Consider the following 17079-nt stretch of genomic DNA (forward strand, 5'->3'; position numbering starts at 1 on the left):
GCCATAAGGGAGACTAGACATCAACCACCCCACTACCACTATCAGATTAGAGCCATAAAGGAGACTAGACATCTACCACTATCAGATTAGAGCCATATGTGAGACTAGACATCTACCACCCCATTACCACTATCAGATTAGAGCCATAAGGGAGACTAGACATCTACCAACCCAATACAAATATCAAATTCGAGCCATAAAGGAGACTAGACATCTACCACCCCACTACCACTATCAGATTCGAGCCATAAAGGAGACTAGACATCTACCAACCCAATACAAATATCAGATTAGAGCCATAAAGGAGACTAGACATCTACCACCCATTTACCACTATCAGATTAGAGCCATAAAGGAGACTAGACATCTACCACTATCAGATTAGAGCCATACGGGAGTCTTGAAATCTACCATCCCAATACCACTATCAGATTAGAGCCATAAGGGAGCCTAGACATCTACCAATATCAGATTAGAGCCATATGTGAGACTAGACATCTTCCACTATCAGATTAGAGCCATAAGGGAGACTAAAAATCTACCACTATCAGATTAGAGCCATAAATGAGACTAGACATCTACCACTATCAGATTAGAGCCATAAGAGAGACTAGACATCTACCACCCCACTACCACTATCAGATTAGAGCCAAAAGGGAGACTAGACATCTACCACTATCAGATTAGAGCCATAAGGGACACTAGACATATACCATTCCATTTCCACTATCAGATTAGAGCCATAAGGGGGACTAGACATCTACCACTATCAGATTAGAGCCATAAGGGAGACTAGACATCTACCACCCCATTACCAGATTAGAGCCATAAGGGACATTAGACATCTACCACTATCAGATTAGAGCCATAAGGGACACTAGACATATACCATTCCATTTCCACTATCATATTAGAGCCATAAGGGAGACTAGACATCTACCAACCCAATAAAAATATCAGATTAGAGCCATAATGGAGACTAGACATCGACCACCCCACTACCACTATCAGATTAGAGCCATAAAGGAGACTAAAAATCTACCACTATCAGATTATAGCCATAGGAGAGACTAGACATCTACCAACCCAATACAAATATCAGATTAGAGCCATAAGGGAGACTAGACATCGACCACCCCACTACCACTATCAGATTAGAGCCATAAAGGAGACTAAAAATCTACCACTATCAGATTAGAGCCATAAAAGCGATTAGACATCTACCACTATCAGATTAGAGCCATAAGGGAGTCTTGACATATACCACTATCAGATTAGAGCCATAAGGGAGACTAGACATCTACCACCCCATTACCAGATTAGAGCCATAAGTGAGATTAGACATCTACCACTATCAGATTAGAGCCATAAGGGACACTAGACATATACCATTCCATTTCCACTATCAGATTAGAGCCATAAGGGAGACTTGACAACTACCAACCCAATACCACTATCAGATTAGAGCCATAAAGGAGACTAGACATCTACCAACCCAATACAATTATCAGATTAGAGCCATAAGGGAGACTAGACATCAACCACCCCACTACCACTATCAGATTAGAGCCATAAAGGAGACTAGACATCTACCACTATCAGATTAGAGCCATAAGGGAGCCTAGACATCTACCACTATCAGATTAGAGCCATAAGGGAGACTAGACATCTCCCACCCCATTACCACTATCAGATTAGAGCCATAAGGGAGACTAGACATCTACCACTATCAGATTATAGCCATAAGAGAGACTAGACATCTACCACTATCAGCTTAGAGCCATAAGGGAGACTAGACATCTACCACCCCATTTCCACTATCAGATTAGAGCCATAAGGCAGACTTGACATCTACCAACACAATACCACTATCAGATTAGAGCCATAAAGGAGACTAGACATCTACCACTATCAGATTAGAGCCATAAGGGAGACTAGACATCTACCAACCCAATAAAAATATCAGATTAGAGCCATAAGGGAGACTAGACATCGACCACCCCACTACCACTATCAGATTAGAGCCATAAAGGAGACTAAAAATCTACCACTATCAGATTATAGCCATAGGAGAGACTAGACATCTACCAACCCAATACAAATATCAGATTAGAGCCATAAGGGAGACTAGACATCGACCACCCCACTACCACTATCAGATTAGAGCCATAAAGGAGACTAAAAATCTACCACTATCAGATTATAGCCATAAGAGAGACTAGACATCTACCACTATCAGCTTAGAGCCATAAGGGAGACTAGACATCTACCACCCCATTTCCACTATCAGATTAGAGCCATAAGGCAGACTTGACATCTACCAACACAATACCACTATCAGATTAGAGCCATAAAGGAGACTAGACATCTACCACTATCAGATTAGAGCCATAAGGGAGTCTTGACATATACCACTATCAGATTAGAGCCTTAAGGGAGACTAGACATCTACCACCCCATTACCAGATTAGAGCCATAAGGGAGATTAGACATCTACCACTATCAGATTAGAGCCATAAGGGACACTAGACATCTACCACCCCATTTCCACTATCAGAATATAGCCATAAGGGAGACTAGACATCTACCACTATCAGATTAGAGCCATAAAGGAGACTAGACATCTACCACTATCAGATTAGAGCCATAAGGGATACTAGACATCTACCACCCCATTACCACTATCAGATTAGAGCCATAAGGGAGACTAGACATCTACCAACCCACTACCACTATCAGATTAGAGCCATAAAGGAGACTAGACATCTACCACTATCAGATTAGAGCCATAAGGGAAACTAGACATCTACCACCCCACTACCACTATGTGATTAGAGCCATAAAGGAGACTAGACATCTACCACCCCATTTCCACTATCAGATTAGAGCCATAGGGGAGACTTGACATCTACCAACCCAATACCACTATCAGATTAGAGCCATAAAGGAGACTAAAAATCTACCACTATCAGATTAGAGCCATAAAGGCGATTAGACATCTACCACTATCAGATTAGAGCCATAAGGGAGTCTTGACATATACCACTATCAGATTAGAGCCATAAGGGAGACTAGACATCTACCACCCCATTATCAGATTAGAGCCATAAGGGACACTAGACATATACCATTCCATTTCCACTATCAGATTAGAGCCATAAGGGAGACTTGACAACTACCAACCCAATACCACTATCAGATTAGAGCCATAAAGGAGACTAGACATCTACCAACCCAATACAATTATCAGATTAGAGCCATAAGGGAGACTAGACATCAACCACCCCACTACCACTATCAGATTAGAGCCATAAAGGAGACTAGACATCTACCACTACCACTATCAGATTAGAGCCATAAGGGAGCCTAGACATCTACCACTATCAGATTAGAGCCATAAGGGAGACTAGACATCTCCCACCCCATTACCACTATCAGATTAGAGCCATAAGGGAGACTAGACATCTACCACTATCAGATTAGAGCAATAAGGGAGACTAGACATCTACCACTATCAGATTAGAGCCATATCGGAGACTAGACATCTACCAACCCAATACAAATATCAGATTAGAGCCATAAGGGAGACTAGACATCTACCAACCCAATACAAATATCAGATTAGAGCCATAAGGGAGACTAGACATCAACCACCCCACTACCACTATCAGATTAGAGCCATAAAGGAGACTAGACATCTACCACCCATTTACCACTATCAGATTAGAGCCATAAAGGAGACTAGACATCTCCCACCCCATTACCACTATCAGTTTAGCCATAAGGGAGACTAGACATCTACCACTATCAGATTAGAGCCATAAGGGAGACTTGACATCTACCAACCCAATACCACTATCAGATTAGAGCCATAAAGGAGACTAGACATCTACCACCCCATTACCAGATTAGAGCCATAAGGGAGATTAGACATCTACCACTATCAGATTAGAGCCATAAGGGACACTAGACATCTATCAACCCAATACCACTATCAGATTAGAGCCATAAAGGAGACCAGACATCTACCAACCCAATACAAATATCGGATTAGAGCCATAAGGGAGACTAGACATCAACCACCCCACTACCACTATCAGATTAGAGCCATAAAGGAGACTAGACATCTACCACTATCAGATTAGAGCCATATGTGAGACTAGACATCTACCACCCCATTACCACTATCAGATTAGAGCCATAAGGGAGACTAGACATCTACCAACCCAATACAAATATCAAATTCGAGCCATAAAGGAGACTAGACATCTACCACCCCACTACCACTATCAGATTCGAGCCATAAAGGAGACTAGACATCTACCAACCCAATACAAATATCAGATTAGAGCCATAAAGGAGACTAGACATCTACCACCCATTTACCACTATCAGATTAGAGCCATACGGGAGTCTTGAAATCTACCAACCCAATACCACTATCAGATTAGAGCCATAAGGGAGACTAAAAATCTACCACTATCAGATTAGAGCCATAAATGAGACTAGACATCTACCACTATCAGATTAGAGCCATAAGAGAGACTAGACATCTACCACCCCACTACCACTATCAGATTAGAGCCAAAAGGGAGACTAGACATCTACCACTATCAGATTAGAGCCTTAAGGGAGACTAGACATCTACCACTATCAGATTAGAGCCATAAGGGAGACTAGACATCTACCACCCCATTACCAGATTAGAGCCATAAGGGACATTAGACATCTACCACTATCAGATTAGAGCAATAAGGGAGACTAGACATATACCATTCCATTTCCACTATCATATTAGAGCCATAAGGGAGACTAGACATCTACCAACCCAATAAAAATATCAGATTAGAGCCATAATGGAGACTAGACATCGACCACCCCACTACCACTATCAGATTAGAGCCATAAAGGAGACTAAAAATCTACCACTATCAGATTATAGCCATAGTAGAGACATGAGGGAGACTAGACATCGACCACCCCACTACCACTATCAGATTAGAGCCATAAAGGAGACTAAAAATCTACCACTATCAGATTAGAGCCATAAGAGAGACTAGACATCTACCACTATCAGATTATAGCCATAAGGGAGACTAGACATCTACCACCCCATTTCCACTATCAGATTAGAGCCATAAGGCAGACTTGACATCTACCAACACAATACCACTATCAGATTAGAGCCATAAAGGAGACTAGACATCTACCACTATCAGATTATAGCCATAAGGGAGACTAGACATCTACCACTATCAGATTAGAGCCTTAAGGGAGACTAGACATCTACCACCCTATTACCAGATTAGAGCCATAAGGGAGACTAGACATCTACCACTATCAGATTAGAGCCATAAGGGAGACTAGACATCTACCACCCCACTACCACTATCAGATTAGAGCCATAAGGGAGACTAGACATCTACCAACCCACTACCACTATCAGATTAGAGCCATAAAGGAGACTAGACATCTACCACTATCAGATTAGAGCCATAAGGGAAACTAGACATCTACCACCCCACTACCACTATGTGATTAGAGCCATAAAGGAGACTAGACATCTACCACCCCATTTCCACTATCAGATTAGAGCCATAGGGGAGACTTGACATCTACCAACCCAATACCACTATCAGATTAGAGCCATAAAGGAGACTAAAAATCTACCACTATCAGATTAGAGCCATAAAGGCGATTAGACATCTACCACTATCAGATTAGAGCCATAAGGGAGTCTTGACATATACCACTATCAGATTAGAGCCATAAGGGAGACTAGACATCTACCACCCCATTATCAGATTAGAGCCATAAGGGACACTAGACATATACCATTCCATTTCCACTATCAGATTAGAGCCATAAGGGAGACTTGACAACTACCAACCCAATACCACTATCAGATTAGAGCCATAAGGGAGACTAGACATCTACCACCCCATTATCAGATTAGAGCCATAAGGGACACTAGACATATACCATTCCATTTCCACTATCAGATTAGAGCCATAAGGGAGACTTGACATCTACCAACCCAATACAATTATCAGATTAGAGCCATAAAGGAGACTAGACATCTACCACTATCAGATTAGAGCCATAAGGGAAACTAGACATCTACCACCCCACTACCACTATGTGATTAGAGCCATAAAGGAGACTAGACATCTACCACCCCATTTCCACTATCAGATTAGAGCCATAGGGGAGACTTGACATCTACCAACCCAATACCACTATCAGATTAGAGCCATAAAGGAGACTAAAAATCTACCACTATCAGATTAGAGCCATAAAGGCGATTAGACATCTACCACTATCAGATTAGAGCCATAAGGGAGTCTTGACATATACCACTATCAGATTAGAGCCATAAGGGAGACTAGACATCTACCACCCCATTATCAGATTAGAGCCATAAGGGACACTAGACATATACCATTCCATTTCCACTATCAGATTAGAGCCATAAGGGAGACTTGACAACTACCAACCCAATACCACTATCAGATTAGAGCCATAAGGGAGACTAGACATCTACCACCCCATTATCAGATTAGAGCCATAAGGGACACTAGACATATACCATTCCATTTCCACTATCAGATTAGAGCCATAAGGGAGACTTGACATCTACCAACCCAATACAATTATCAGATTAGAGCCATAAGGGAGACTAGACATCAACCACCCCACTACCACTATCAGATTAGAGCCATAAAGGAGACTAGACATCTACCACTATCAGATTAGAGCCATAAGGGAGCCTAGACATCTACCACTATCAGATTAGAGCCATAAGGGAGACTAGACATCTCCCACCCCATTACCACTATCAGATTAGAGCCATAAGGGAGACTAGACATCTACCACTATCAGATTAGAGCAATAAGGGAGACTAGACATCTACCACTATCAGATTAGAGCCATATCGGAGACTAGACATCTACCAACCCAATACAAATATCAGATTAGAGCCATAAGGGAGACTAGACATCTACCAACCCAATACAAATATCAGATTAGAGCCATAAGGGAGACTAGACATCAACCACCCCACTACCACTATCAGATTAGAGCCATAAAGGAGACTAGACATCTACCACCCATTTACCACTATCAGATTAGAGCCATAAAGGAGACTAGACATCTACCACTATCAGATTAGAACCATAAAGGAGAACAGACATCTACCAACCCAATACAAATATCAGATTAGAGCCATAAGGGATAATTGACATCTGCCACTATCAGATTAGAGCCATAAAGGATACTAGACATCTCCCACCCCATTACCACTATCAGTTTAGCCATAAGGGAGACTAGACATCTACCACTATCAGATTAGAGCCATAAGGGAGACTTGACATCTACCAACCCAATACCACTATCAGATTAGAGCCATAAAGGAGACTAGACATCTACCACCCCATTACCAGATTAGAGCCATAAGGGAGATTAGACATCTACCACTATCAGATTAGAGCCATAAGGGACACTAGACATCTATCAACCCAATACCACTATCAGATTAGAGCCATAAAGGAGACCAGACATCTACCAACCCAATACAAATATCGGATTAGAGCCATAAGGGAGACTAGACATCAACCACCCCACTACCACTATCAGATTAGAGCCATAAAGGAGACTAGACATCTACCACTATCAGATTAGAGCCATATGTGAGACTAGACATCTACCACCCCATTACCACTATCAGATTAGAGCCATAAGGGAGACTAGACATCAACCACCCCACTACCACTATCAGATTAGAGCCATAAAGGAGACTAGACATCTACCACCCATTTACCACTATCAGATTAGAGCCATAAAGGAGACTAGACATCTACCACTATCAGATTAGAACCATAAAGGAGAACAGACATCTACCAACCCAATACAAATATCAGATTAGAGCCATAAGGGATAATTGACATCTACCACTATCAGATTAGAGCCATAAAGGAGACTAGACATCTACCAACCCAATACAAATATCAAATTCGAGCCATAAAGGAGACTAGACATCTACCACCCCACTACCACTATCAGATTCGAGCCATAAAGGAGACTAGACATCTACCAACCCAATACAAATATCAGATTAGAGCCATAAAGGAGACTAGACATCTACCACCCATTTACCACTATCAGATTAGAGCCATACGGGAGTCTTGAAATCTACCAACCCAATACCACTATCAGATTAGAGCCATAAGGGAGACTAAAAATCTACCACTATCAGATTAGAGCCATAAATGAGACTAGACATCTACCACTATCAGATTAGAGCCATAAGAGAGACTAGACATCTACCACCCCACTACCACTATCAGATTAGAGCCAAAAGGGAGACTAGACATCTACCACTATCAGATTAGAGCCTTAAGGGAGACTAGACATCTACCACTATCAGATTAGAGCCATAAGGGAGACTAGACATCTACCACCCCATTACCAGATTAGAGCCATAAGGGACATTAGACATCTACCACTATCAGATTAGAGCAATAAGGGAGACTAGACATATACCATTCCATTTCCACTATCATATTAGAGCCATAAGGGAGACTAGACATCTACCAACCCAATAAAAATATCAGATTAGAGCCATAATGGAGACTAGACATCGACCACCCCACTACCACTATCAGATTAGAGCCATAAAGGAGACTAAAAATCTACCACTATCAGATTATAGCCATAGGAGAGACTAGACATCTACCAACCCAATACAAATATCAGATTAGAGCCATAAGGGAGACTAGACATCGACCACCCCACTACCACTATCAGATTAGAGCCATAAAGGAGACTAAAAATCTACCACTATCAGATTAGAGCCATAAGAGAGACTAGACATCTACCACTATCAGATTATAGCCATAAGGGAGACTAGACATCTACCACCCCATTTCCACTATCAGATTAGAGCCATAAGGCAGACTTGACATCTACCAACACAATACCACTATCAGATTAGAGCCATAAAGGAGACTAGACATCTACCACTATCAGATTATAGCCATAAGGGAGACTAGACATCTACCACTATCAGATTAGAGCTTTAAGGGAGACTAGACATCTACCACCCTATTACCAGATTAGAGCCATAAGGGAGACTAGACATCTACCACTATCAGATTAGAGCCATAAGGGAGACTAGACATCTACCACCCCATTACCAGATTAGAGCCATAAGGGAGACTAGACATCTACCACTATCAGATTAGAGCCTTAAGGGAGACTAGACATCTACCACCCTATTACCAGATTAGAGCCATAAGGGAGACTAGACATCTACCACTATCAGATTAGAGCCATAAGGGAGACTAGACATCTACCAACACAATACCACTATCAGATTAGAGCCATAAAGGAGACTAGACATCTACCACTATCAGATTATAGCCATAAGGGAGACTAGACATCTACCACTATCAGATTAGAGCCTTAAGGGAGACTAGACATCTACCACCCTATTACCAGATTAGAGCCATAAGGGAGATTAGACATCTACCACAATCAGATTAGAGCCATAAGGGAGACTAGACATCTACCACCCCACTACCACTATCAGATTAGAGCCATAAGGGAGATTAGACATCTACCACAATCAGATTAGAGCCATAAGGGAGACTAGACATCTACCACCCTATTACCAGATTAGAGCCATAAGGGAGATTAGACATCTACCACAATCAGATTAGAGCCTTAAGGGAGACTAGACATCTACCACTACCAGATTAGAGCCATAAGGGAGACTAGACATCTACCACTACCAGATTAGAGCCATAAGGGAGACTAGACATCTACCACTATCAGATTAGAGCCATAAGGGAGACTAGACATCTACCACCCCACTACTACTACCAGATTCGAGCCATAAGGGAGATTAGACATCTACCACCCCACTACTACTACCAGATACGAGCCATAAGGGAGACATCTACCACCGCAATACCACCTCACTACATGCATAGGTGTGTTATAAGCACCTTGTGTAGCTCAGAGAGCTGCTGGTGTCGTATGAGAGCCTCCTTGTTGGGGAACTGTCTCCTACACAGCAGACAGGCTAGCTTAGCCCAGTCTGTCATCCTCTCATCCTTCTCTCCTCCCTCCTCTCCCTCGCTGTCCGTCTCTCCATTGTAGGCCGGCACCAAACCCTGCACCTGAGGAGGGGAGCGCTACAGAGAGAGAGAGAGAGAGAAAAAACAGAGGTCATGAGAGATGGCAGAGAAAGAAAAAGAGGGGAAACAGTGGAAGAGAGAGACACACAGAGAGAGACAGAGAGAGAGACACACAGAGAGACAGACAGAGCGAGAGAGAGACACACAGAGACAGAGAGAGAGAGAGAAAGAGAGAGCGAGAGAGAGAGAGAGAGAGAGACTGACAGAGAGAGAGAGAGAGAGAGAGAGAGAGAGAGAGAGAGAGAGAGAGAGAGAGAGAGAGAGAGAGAGAGAGACACACAGAGAGACATAGAGAGACAGAGAGAGAGACAGAGAGAAAGAGAGAGAGAGAGAGAGACAGAGAGAGAGAGAGACAGAGAGAGAGAGAAAGAGAGAGAGAGGTGTACCTCTCTGTCTGTGTGTCTGAGCTGGTCCAGGATGATCTGAGCTTTTTCAGACAACGCCCCCTACAGGCCACAGACAAGAAAAGTCACTGGGACTGGCTGTATGTGTGTGTGTGTGTGTGTGTGTGTGTGTGTGTGTGTGTGTGTGTGTGTGTGTGTGTGTGTGTGTGTGTGTGTGTGTGTGTGTATGTTACCTTCTTCTCCAGGACAGCATATCCGGCGTCTGCGCTGGCGGACTCTCTGCGGTCGTCAAGGCGACCGTGTCCAGGAGCCAAGGTGTAACCAGGGGAAAGAGCCATAGAGGTCACAGGGGTCACGGAGGAGGAAGAGGAGAGAGAGCGAACGTTCTCCTTCTGTCTGTTCAGACTCTTAGCCCAACGCTCCATGTTCTTCGCTATCTGAACACACAACATAGCTTAGTGTGTGTGTTCGCGCCTGCATATGTGTGAATGTGGTGTGTGTACGGTGTGGTGTGTGGTGGGTGTACGGTGTGTGTGTGGTGTGTTTATGGTGTGTGTGTGGTGTGTGTACGGTGTGTGTGTGGTGTGTTTATGGTGTGTGTGTGGTGTGTGTACGGTGTGTGTGTGGTGTGTTTATGGTGTGTGTGTGGTGTGTGTACGGTGTGTGTGTGGTGTGTTTATGGTGTGTGGGTGGTGTGTGTACGGTGTGTGGGTGGTGTGTTTATGGTGTGTGTGTGGTGTGTTTATGGTGTGTGTGTGGTGTGTGTACAGTGTGGTGTGTGTGTGGTGTGTTTATGGTGTGTTTATGGTGTGTTTATGGTGTGTTTATGGTGTGTTTATGGTGTGTGTACGGTGTGGTGTGTGGTGTGTTTATGGTGTGTGTGGTGTGTGTGTGGTGTGTGTACGGTGTGTGTGTGGTGTGTTTATGGTGTGTGTGTGGTGTGTTTATGGTGTGTGTACGGTGTGGTGTGTGGTGTGTTTATGGTGTGTGTGTGGTGTGTGTACGGTGTGTGTGTGGTGTGTTTATGGTGTGTGTGTGGTGTGTTTATGGTGTGTGTACGGTGTGGTGTGTGGTGTGTTTATGGTGTGTGTACATTGTGTGTTTATGGTGTGTGTACGTTGTGTGTTTATGGTGTGTGTACGTTGTGTGTTTATGGTGTGTGTACGTTGTGTGTTTATGGTGTGTGTACGTTGTGTGTTTATGGTGTGTGTACGTTGTGTGTTTATGGTGTGTTTATGGTGTGTGTCCGTTGTGTGTTTATGGTGTGTGTACGTTGTGTGTTTATGGTGTGTGTACGTTGTGTGTTACCTGTTGTGCGGTCTTGTTTTTGGGCTTGTCTTTCTTCTCCTTGCCTCCGAGGGCAGCAGAGGGGGGGTTGGAGGGGGCGGGGTTATCACCGGGGGCAACGACAGCCTCAGTTGATTGGGCGGGAGCTGGAATATATGTCTGCTTCTCTCCGTCCCAGTACATATACTGCTGAGTGACCCTGTTATAGTAGTACTAGAGACAGAGAGAGGGGAGGGAGGGAGGGGAGGGGATGGAGAGAGGGGAGAGAGGGGAGGGGGGAGAGGAGCGAAGGAGGGGGCGAGGGAGGAGGCGAGGAGCAAGGGAGGGGGCGAGGAGCGAGGGATAGGAGGGAGGAGCGGGGGAGGAGGGAGGGAGAGAGGGAGGGGGAGAGGAGCGAGGGAGGGGGGTAGGGGGAGAGAGGAGGGAGAGAGGGAGGGGGAGAGGAGCGAGGGAGAGGAGGGAGAGAGAGGAGCGAGGGAGGGGGGTAGGGGGAGAGAGGAGGGAGAGAGAGAAGCGAGGGAGGAGAAGAGGAGCGAGGGAGGGGACGAGGAGCGAGGGAGGAGGCGAGGAGCGAGGGAGGAGGCGAGGAGCGAGGGAGGAGGCGAGGAGCGAGGGAGGGGGCGAGGAGCGAGGGATAGGAGGGAGGAGCGGGGGAGGAGGGAGGGAGAGAGGGAGGGGGAGAGGAGCGAGGGAGGGGGGTAGGGGGAGAGAGGAGGGAGAGAGGGAGGGGGAGAGGAGCGAGGGAGGGGGATAGGGGGAGAGAGGAGGGAGAGAGAGGAGCGAGGGAGGGGGGTAGGGGGAGAGAGGAGGGAGAGAGAGAAGCGAGGGAGGAGAAGAGGAGCGAGGGAGGGGGCGAGGAGCGAGGGAGGAGGCGAGGAGCGAGGGAGGAGGCGAGGAGCGAGGGAGGAGGCGAGGAGCGAGGGGAGAGGAGGGGGGGGGGAGGGGGGAGAGGGAGGGGGAGAAGGGCGAGGGGGGGGTAGGGGGAGAGAGGAGGGAGAGAGAGAAGCGAGGGAGGGGGAGAGAGAAGCGAGGGAGGGGGGTGAGGAGGGAGGGGGGAGAGGGAGGGGATGGAGAGAGGGGAGAGAGGGGAGGGGAAGAGAGGGGAGTGGGGAGAGGGAGAAGCGAGAGAGGGGGAGACAGGAGCAAAGGAGGGGGCGAGGAGCGAGGGAGGAGGGAGGGAGGGAGGGAGGGGGAGAGGAGCGAGGGATGGGGAGAGAGAACCGAGGGAGGGGAGAGACAGGAGCGAAGGAGGGGGGTGAGACGGGGGAGAGAGAGAGGGGAGGAGGAAGAGATGGAGAGATTAGTTAATATTTTTACTGCCAAGTGTATGATGTTTGTGTGTGTAACCGAGTTGAGTTGGTTAAACTCACTCAAGTTGAGATATACAATCAAGATATACTGTCGGGATACACCGTCGAGATACACCGTCGGGATACACCGTCGGGATACACCGTCGGGATACACCGTCGAGATACACCGTCGAGATACACCGCCGTGATACACCGCCGGGATACACCGTCGTGATACACCGTCGTGATATACCGTCGGGATACACCGTCGTGATACACCGCCGGGATACACCGTCGTGATACACCGCCGGGATATACCGTCGAGATATACCGTCGTGAAATACCGTCGGGATATACCGTCGTGATATACCGTCGAGATATACCGTCGAGATATACCGTCGAGATATACCGTCGGGATATACCGTCGAGATATACCGTCGAGATATACCGTCGTGATATACCGTCGGGATATACCGTCGAGATACACCGTCGAGATATACCGTCGAAATATACCGTCGAGATATACCGTCGGGATATACCGTCGAGATATACCGTCGAGATATACCGTCGAGATATACCGTCGAGATATACCGTCGGGATATACCGTCGAGATATACCGTCGAGATACACCGTCGGGATATACCGTCGAGATATACCGTCGAGATATACCGTCGAGATATACCGTCGGGATATACCGTCGAGATATACCGTCGAGATACACCGTCGGGATATACCGTCGGGATACACCGTCGAGATATACCGTCGAGATATACCGTCGAGATATACCGTCGGGATATACCGTCGAGATATACCGTCGAGATACACCGTCGGGATACACCGTCGGGATATACCGTCGAGATACACCGTCGGGATATACCGTCGGGATATACCGTCGAGATACACCGTCGTGATACACCGTCGGGATATACCGTCGAGATATACCGTCGAGATATACCGTCGAGATACACCGTCGGGATATACCGTCGAGATACACCGTCGGGATATACCGTCGAGATATACCGTCGAGATATACCGTCGGGCGGCAGCATGTCGCCAGTTACATATTCAGGCATCAAACATTGCAACTGGCCTGTGAGTTTAACCAATTAACCAGACAGTGAGGGGTGTGTTATCTGTGAGTTGAACCAATTAACCAGACAGTGAGGGGTGTGTTATCTGTGAGTTGAACCAATTAACCAGACAATGAGGGGTGTGTTATCTGTGAGTTGAACCAATTAACCAGACAGTGAGGGGTGTGTTATCTGTGAGTTGAACCAATTAACCAGACAGTGAGGGGTGTGTTATCTGTGAGTTGAACCAATTAACCAGACAGTGAGGGGTGTGTTATCTGTGAGTTGAACCAATTAACCAGACAATGAGGGGTGTGTTATCTGTGAGTTGAACCAATTAACCAGACAGTGAGGGGTGTGTTATCTGTGAGTTGAACCAATTAACCAGACAGTGAGGGGTGTGTTATCTGTGAGTTGAACCAATTAACCAGACAGTGAGGGGTGTGTTATCTGTGAGTTGAACCAATTAACCAGATTGGGGCTGTAGTAGAGTCCAGTTAGAGGGTCGTAGTAGAGTCCAGATAGAGGGTCGTAGTAGAGTCCAGATAGAGGGTCGTAGTAGAGTCCAGATAGAGGGTCGTAGTAGAGTCCAGATAGAGGGTCGTAGTAGAGTCCAGTTAGAGGGTCGTAGTAGAGTCCAGATAGAGGGTCGTAGTAGAGTCCAGATAGAGGGTCGTAGTAGAGTCCAGATAGAGGGTCGTTGTAGAGTCCAGTTAGAGGGTCGTAGTAGAGTCCAGATAGAGGGTCGTAGTAGAGTCCAGATAGAGGGTCGTAGTAGAGTCCAGGTAGAGGGTCGTAGTAGAGTCCAGATAGAGGGTCGTAGTAGAGTCCATATAGAGGGTCGTAGTAGAGTCCAGATAGAGGGTCGTAGTAGAGTCCAGTTAGAGGGTCGTAGTAGAGTCCAGATAGAGGGTCGTTGTAGAGTCCAGTTAGAGGGTCGTAGTAGAGTCCAGATAGAGGGTCGTAGTAGAGTCCAGATAGAGGGTCGTTGTAGAGTCCAGTTAGAGGGTCGTAGTAGAGTTCAGATAGAGGGTCGTAGTAGAGTCCAGATAGAGGGTCGTAGTAGAGTCCAGATAGAGGGTCGTAGTAGAGTTCAGTTAGAGGGTCGTAGTAGAGTCCAGTTAGAGGGTCGTAGTAGAGTCCAGATAGAGGGTCGTAGTAGAGTTCAGATAGAGGGTCGTAGTAGAGTTCAGATAGAGGGTCGTAGTAGAGTCCAGATAGAGGGTCGTAGTAGAGTGTGTGTTACCTGTGAATTGGCGTCGTAGTAGAGTCCAGTTAGAGGGTCGTAGTAGAGTGTGTGTTACCTGTGAATTGGCGTCGTAGTAGAGTCCAGTTAGAGGGTCGTAGTAGAGTGTGTGTTACCTGTGAATTGGCGTCGTAGTAGAGTCCAGTTAGAGGGTCGTAGTAGAGTCCAGATAGAGGGTCGTAGTAGAGTCCAGATAGAGGGTCGTAGTAGAGTCCAGATAGAGGGTCGTAGTAGAGTCCAGATAGAGGGTCGTAGTAGAGTCCAGTTAGAGGGTCGTAGTAGAGTCCAGATAGAGGGTCGTAGTAGAGTCCAGATAGAGGGTCGTAGTAGAGTCCAGATAGAGGGTCGTTGTAGAGTCCAGTTAGAGGGTCGTAGTAGAGTCCAGATAGAGGGTCGTAGTAGAGTCAAGATAGAGGGTCGTAGTAGAGTCCAGGTAGAGGGTCGTAGTAGAGTCCAGATAGAGGGTCGTAGGAGAGTCCAGATAGAGGGTCGTAGTAGAGTCCAGATAGAGGGTCGTAGTAGAGTCCAGTTAGAGGGTCGTAGTAGAGTCCAGATAGAGGGTCGTTGTAGAGTCCAGTTAGAGGGTCGTAGTAGAGTCCAGATAGAGGGTCGTAGTAGAGTCCAGATAGAGGGTCGTTGTAGAGTCCAGTTAGAGGGTCGTAGTAGAGTTCAGATAGAGGGTCGTAGTAGAGTCCAGATAGAGGGTCGTAGTAGAGTCCAGATAGAGGGTCGTAGTAGAGTTCAGTTAGAGGGTCGTAGTAGAGTCCAGTTAGAGGGTCGTAGTAGAGTCCAGATAGAGGGTCGTAGTAGAGTTCAGATAGAGGGTCGTAGTAGAGTTCAGATAGAGGGTCGTAGTAGAGTCCAGATAGAGGGTCGTAGTAGAGTGTGTGTTACCTGTGAATTGGCGTCGTAGTAGAGTCCAGTTAGAGGGTCGTAGTAGAGTGTGTGTTACCTGTGAATTGGCGTCGTAGTAGAGTCCAGTTAGAGGGTCGTAGTAGAGTGTGTGTTACCTGTGAATTGGCGTCGTAGTAGAGTCCAGTTAGAGGGTCGTAGTAGAGTCCAGAACTCTCCTCATACTGGTAGGTGGACACGTCCGGTACCGCTACACACAGCAGAATGTCAAACACACAATCTTCCTCTCTAAGGCTACGTTTACATAGGCAGCCAATGACCATCTGATTTAGTTTGTTAGGGGTGGCTGAGGACTTCTAGCTGTACCCAGGATGTCTCTGTCTGGCACATGCCTGGCACACACCTGGCACACGCCTGGCACACGCCTGGCACACGCCTGGCACACGCCTGGCACACGGCTGGCACATCTCACAGAGTGGTCCTCAGATATGCCACAATAATCATCTAATATCATATTCCTTATACGCACATTCTCATTCTTTCATAGGCCAACATTATTCTGCGCACGCACGCACGCACGCACACACACACACACTCTTACGGTATTGTTGGTACTCGTGTGCAGTTCCAGGGGTGGCAGGGTGGGTGGGAGTAGCAGGCTGAGGCTTACCCACTATCTCTACCTGCTGAGAGGGAGAGGGTGGGAGAAAGACAGAGTGAGGGGGGAGAAAGAGAGAGAGGAGGGAGATATATGGGGGAGAGAGAGAAACAGAGAGTGTGAGACAAGGAGGA

General features: G+C 46.4%; 1 protein-coding gene across 5 annotated transcripts in view; it reads right to left on the reverse strand.

Moving 5' to 3' along the window:
* LOC139543161 (RNA-binding protein 10-like) overlaps positions 1 to 17079 on the reverse strand; it is a 252021-nt gene that overhangs the window by 183007 nt on the left and 51935 nt on the right. For 4 of the 5 annotated variants that reach the window (XM_071349405.1, XM_071349404.1, XM_071349403.1 and 1 more), the window contains 6 exons: positions 16889 to 16973; positions 16446 to 16537; positions 11852 to 12043; positions 10777 to 10980; positions 10586 to 10645; positions 10008 to 10196 (listed from right to left, as the gene is read on the reverse strand). In XM_071349405.1, the coding sequence (XP_071205506.1) occupies positions 10008 to 10196; positions 10586 to 10645; positions 10777 to 10980; positions 11852 to 12043; positions 16446 to 16537; positions 16889 to 16973 (822 nt within the window). The remainder of the gene's footprint in view (positions 1 to 10007; positions 10197 to 10585; positions 10646 to 10776; positions 10981 to 11851; positions 12044 to 16445; positions 16538 to 16888; positions 16974 to 17079) is intronic. The other variant, XM_071349402.1, reaches the window with a different exon arrangement.

This window comes from Salvelinus alpinus, chromosome 17, assembly GCF_045679555.1.
Source record: "Salvelinus alpinus chromosome 17, SLU_Salpinus.1, whole genome shotgun sequence".
Classification (NCBI taxonomy): domain Eukaryota; kingdom Metazoa; phylum Chordata; class Actinopteri; order Salmoniformes; family Salmonidae; genus Salvelinus; species Salvelinus alpinus.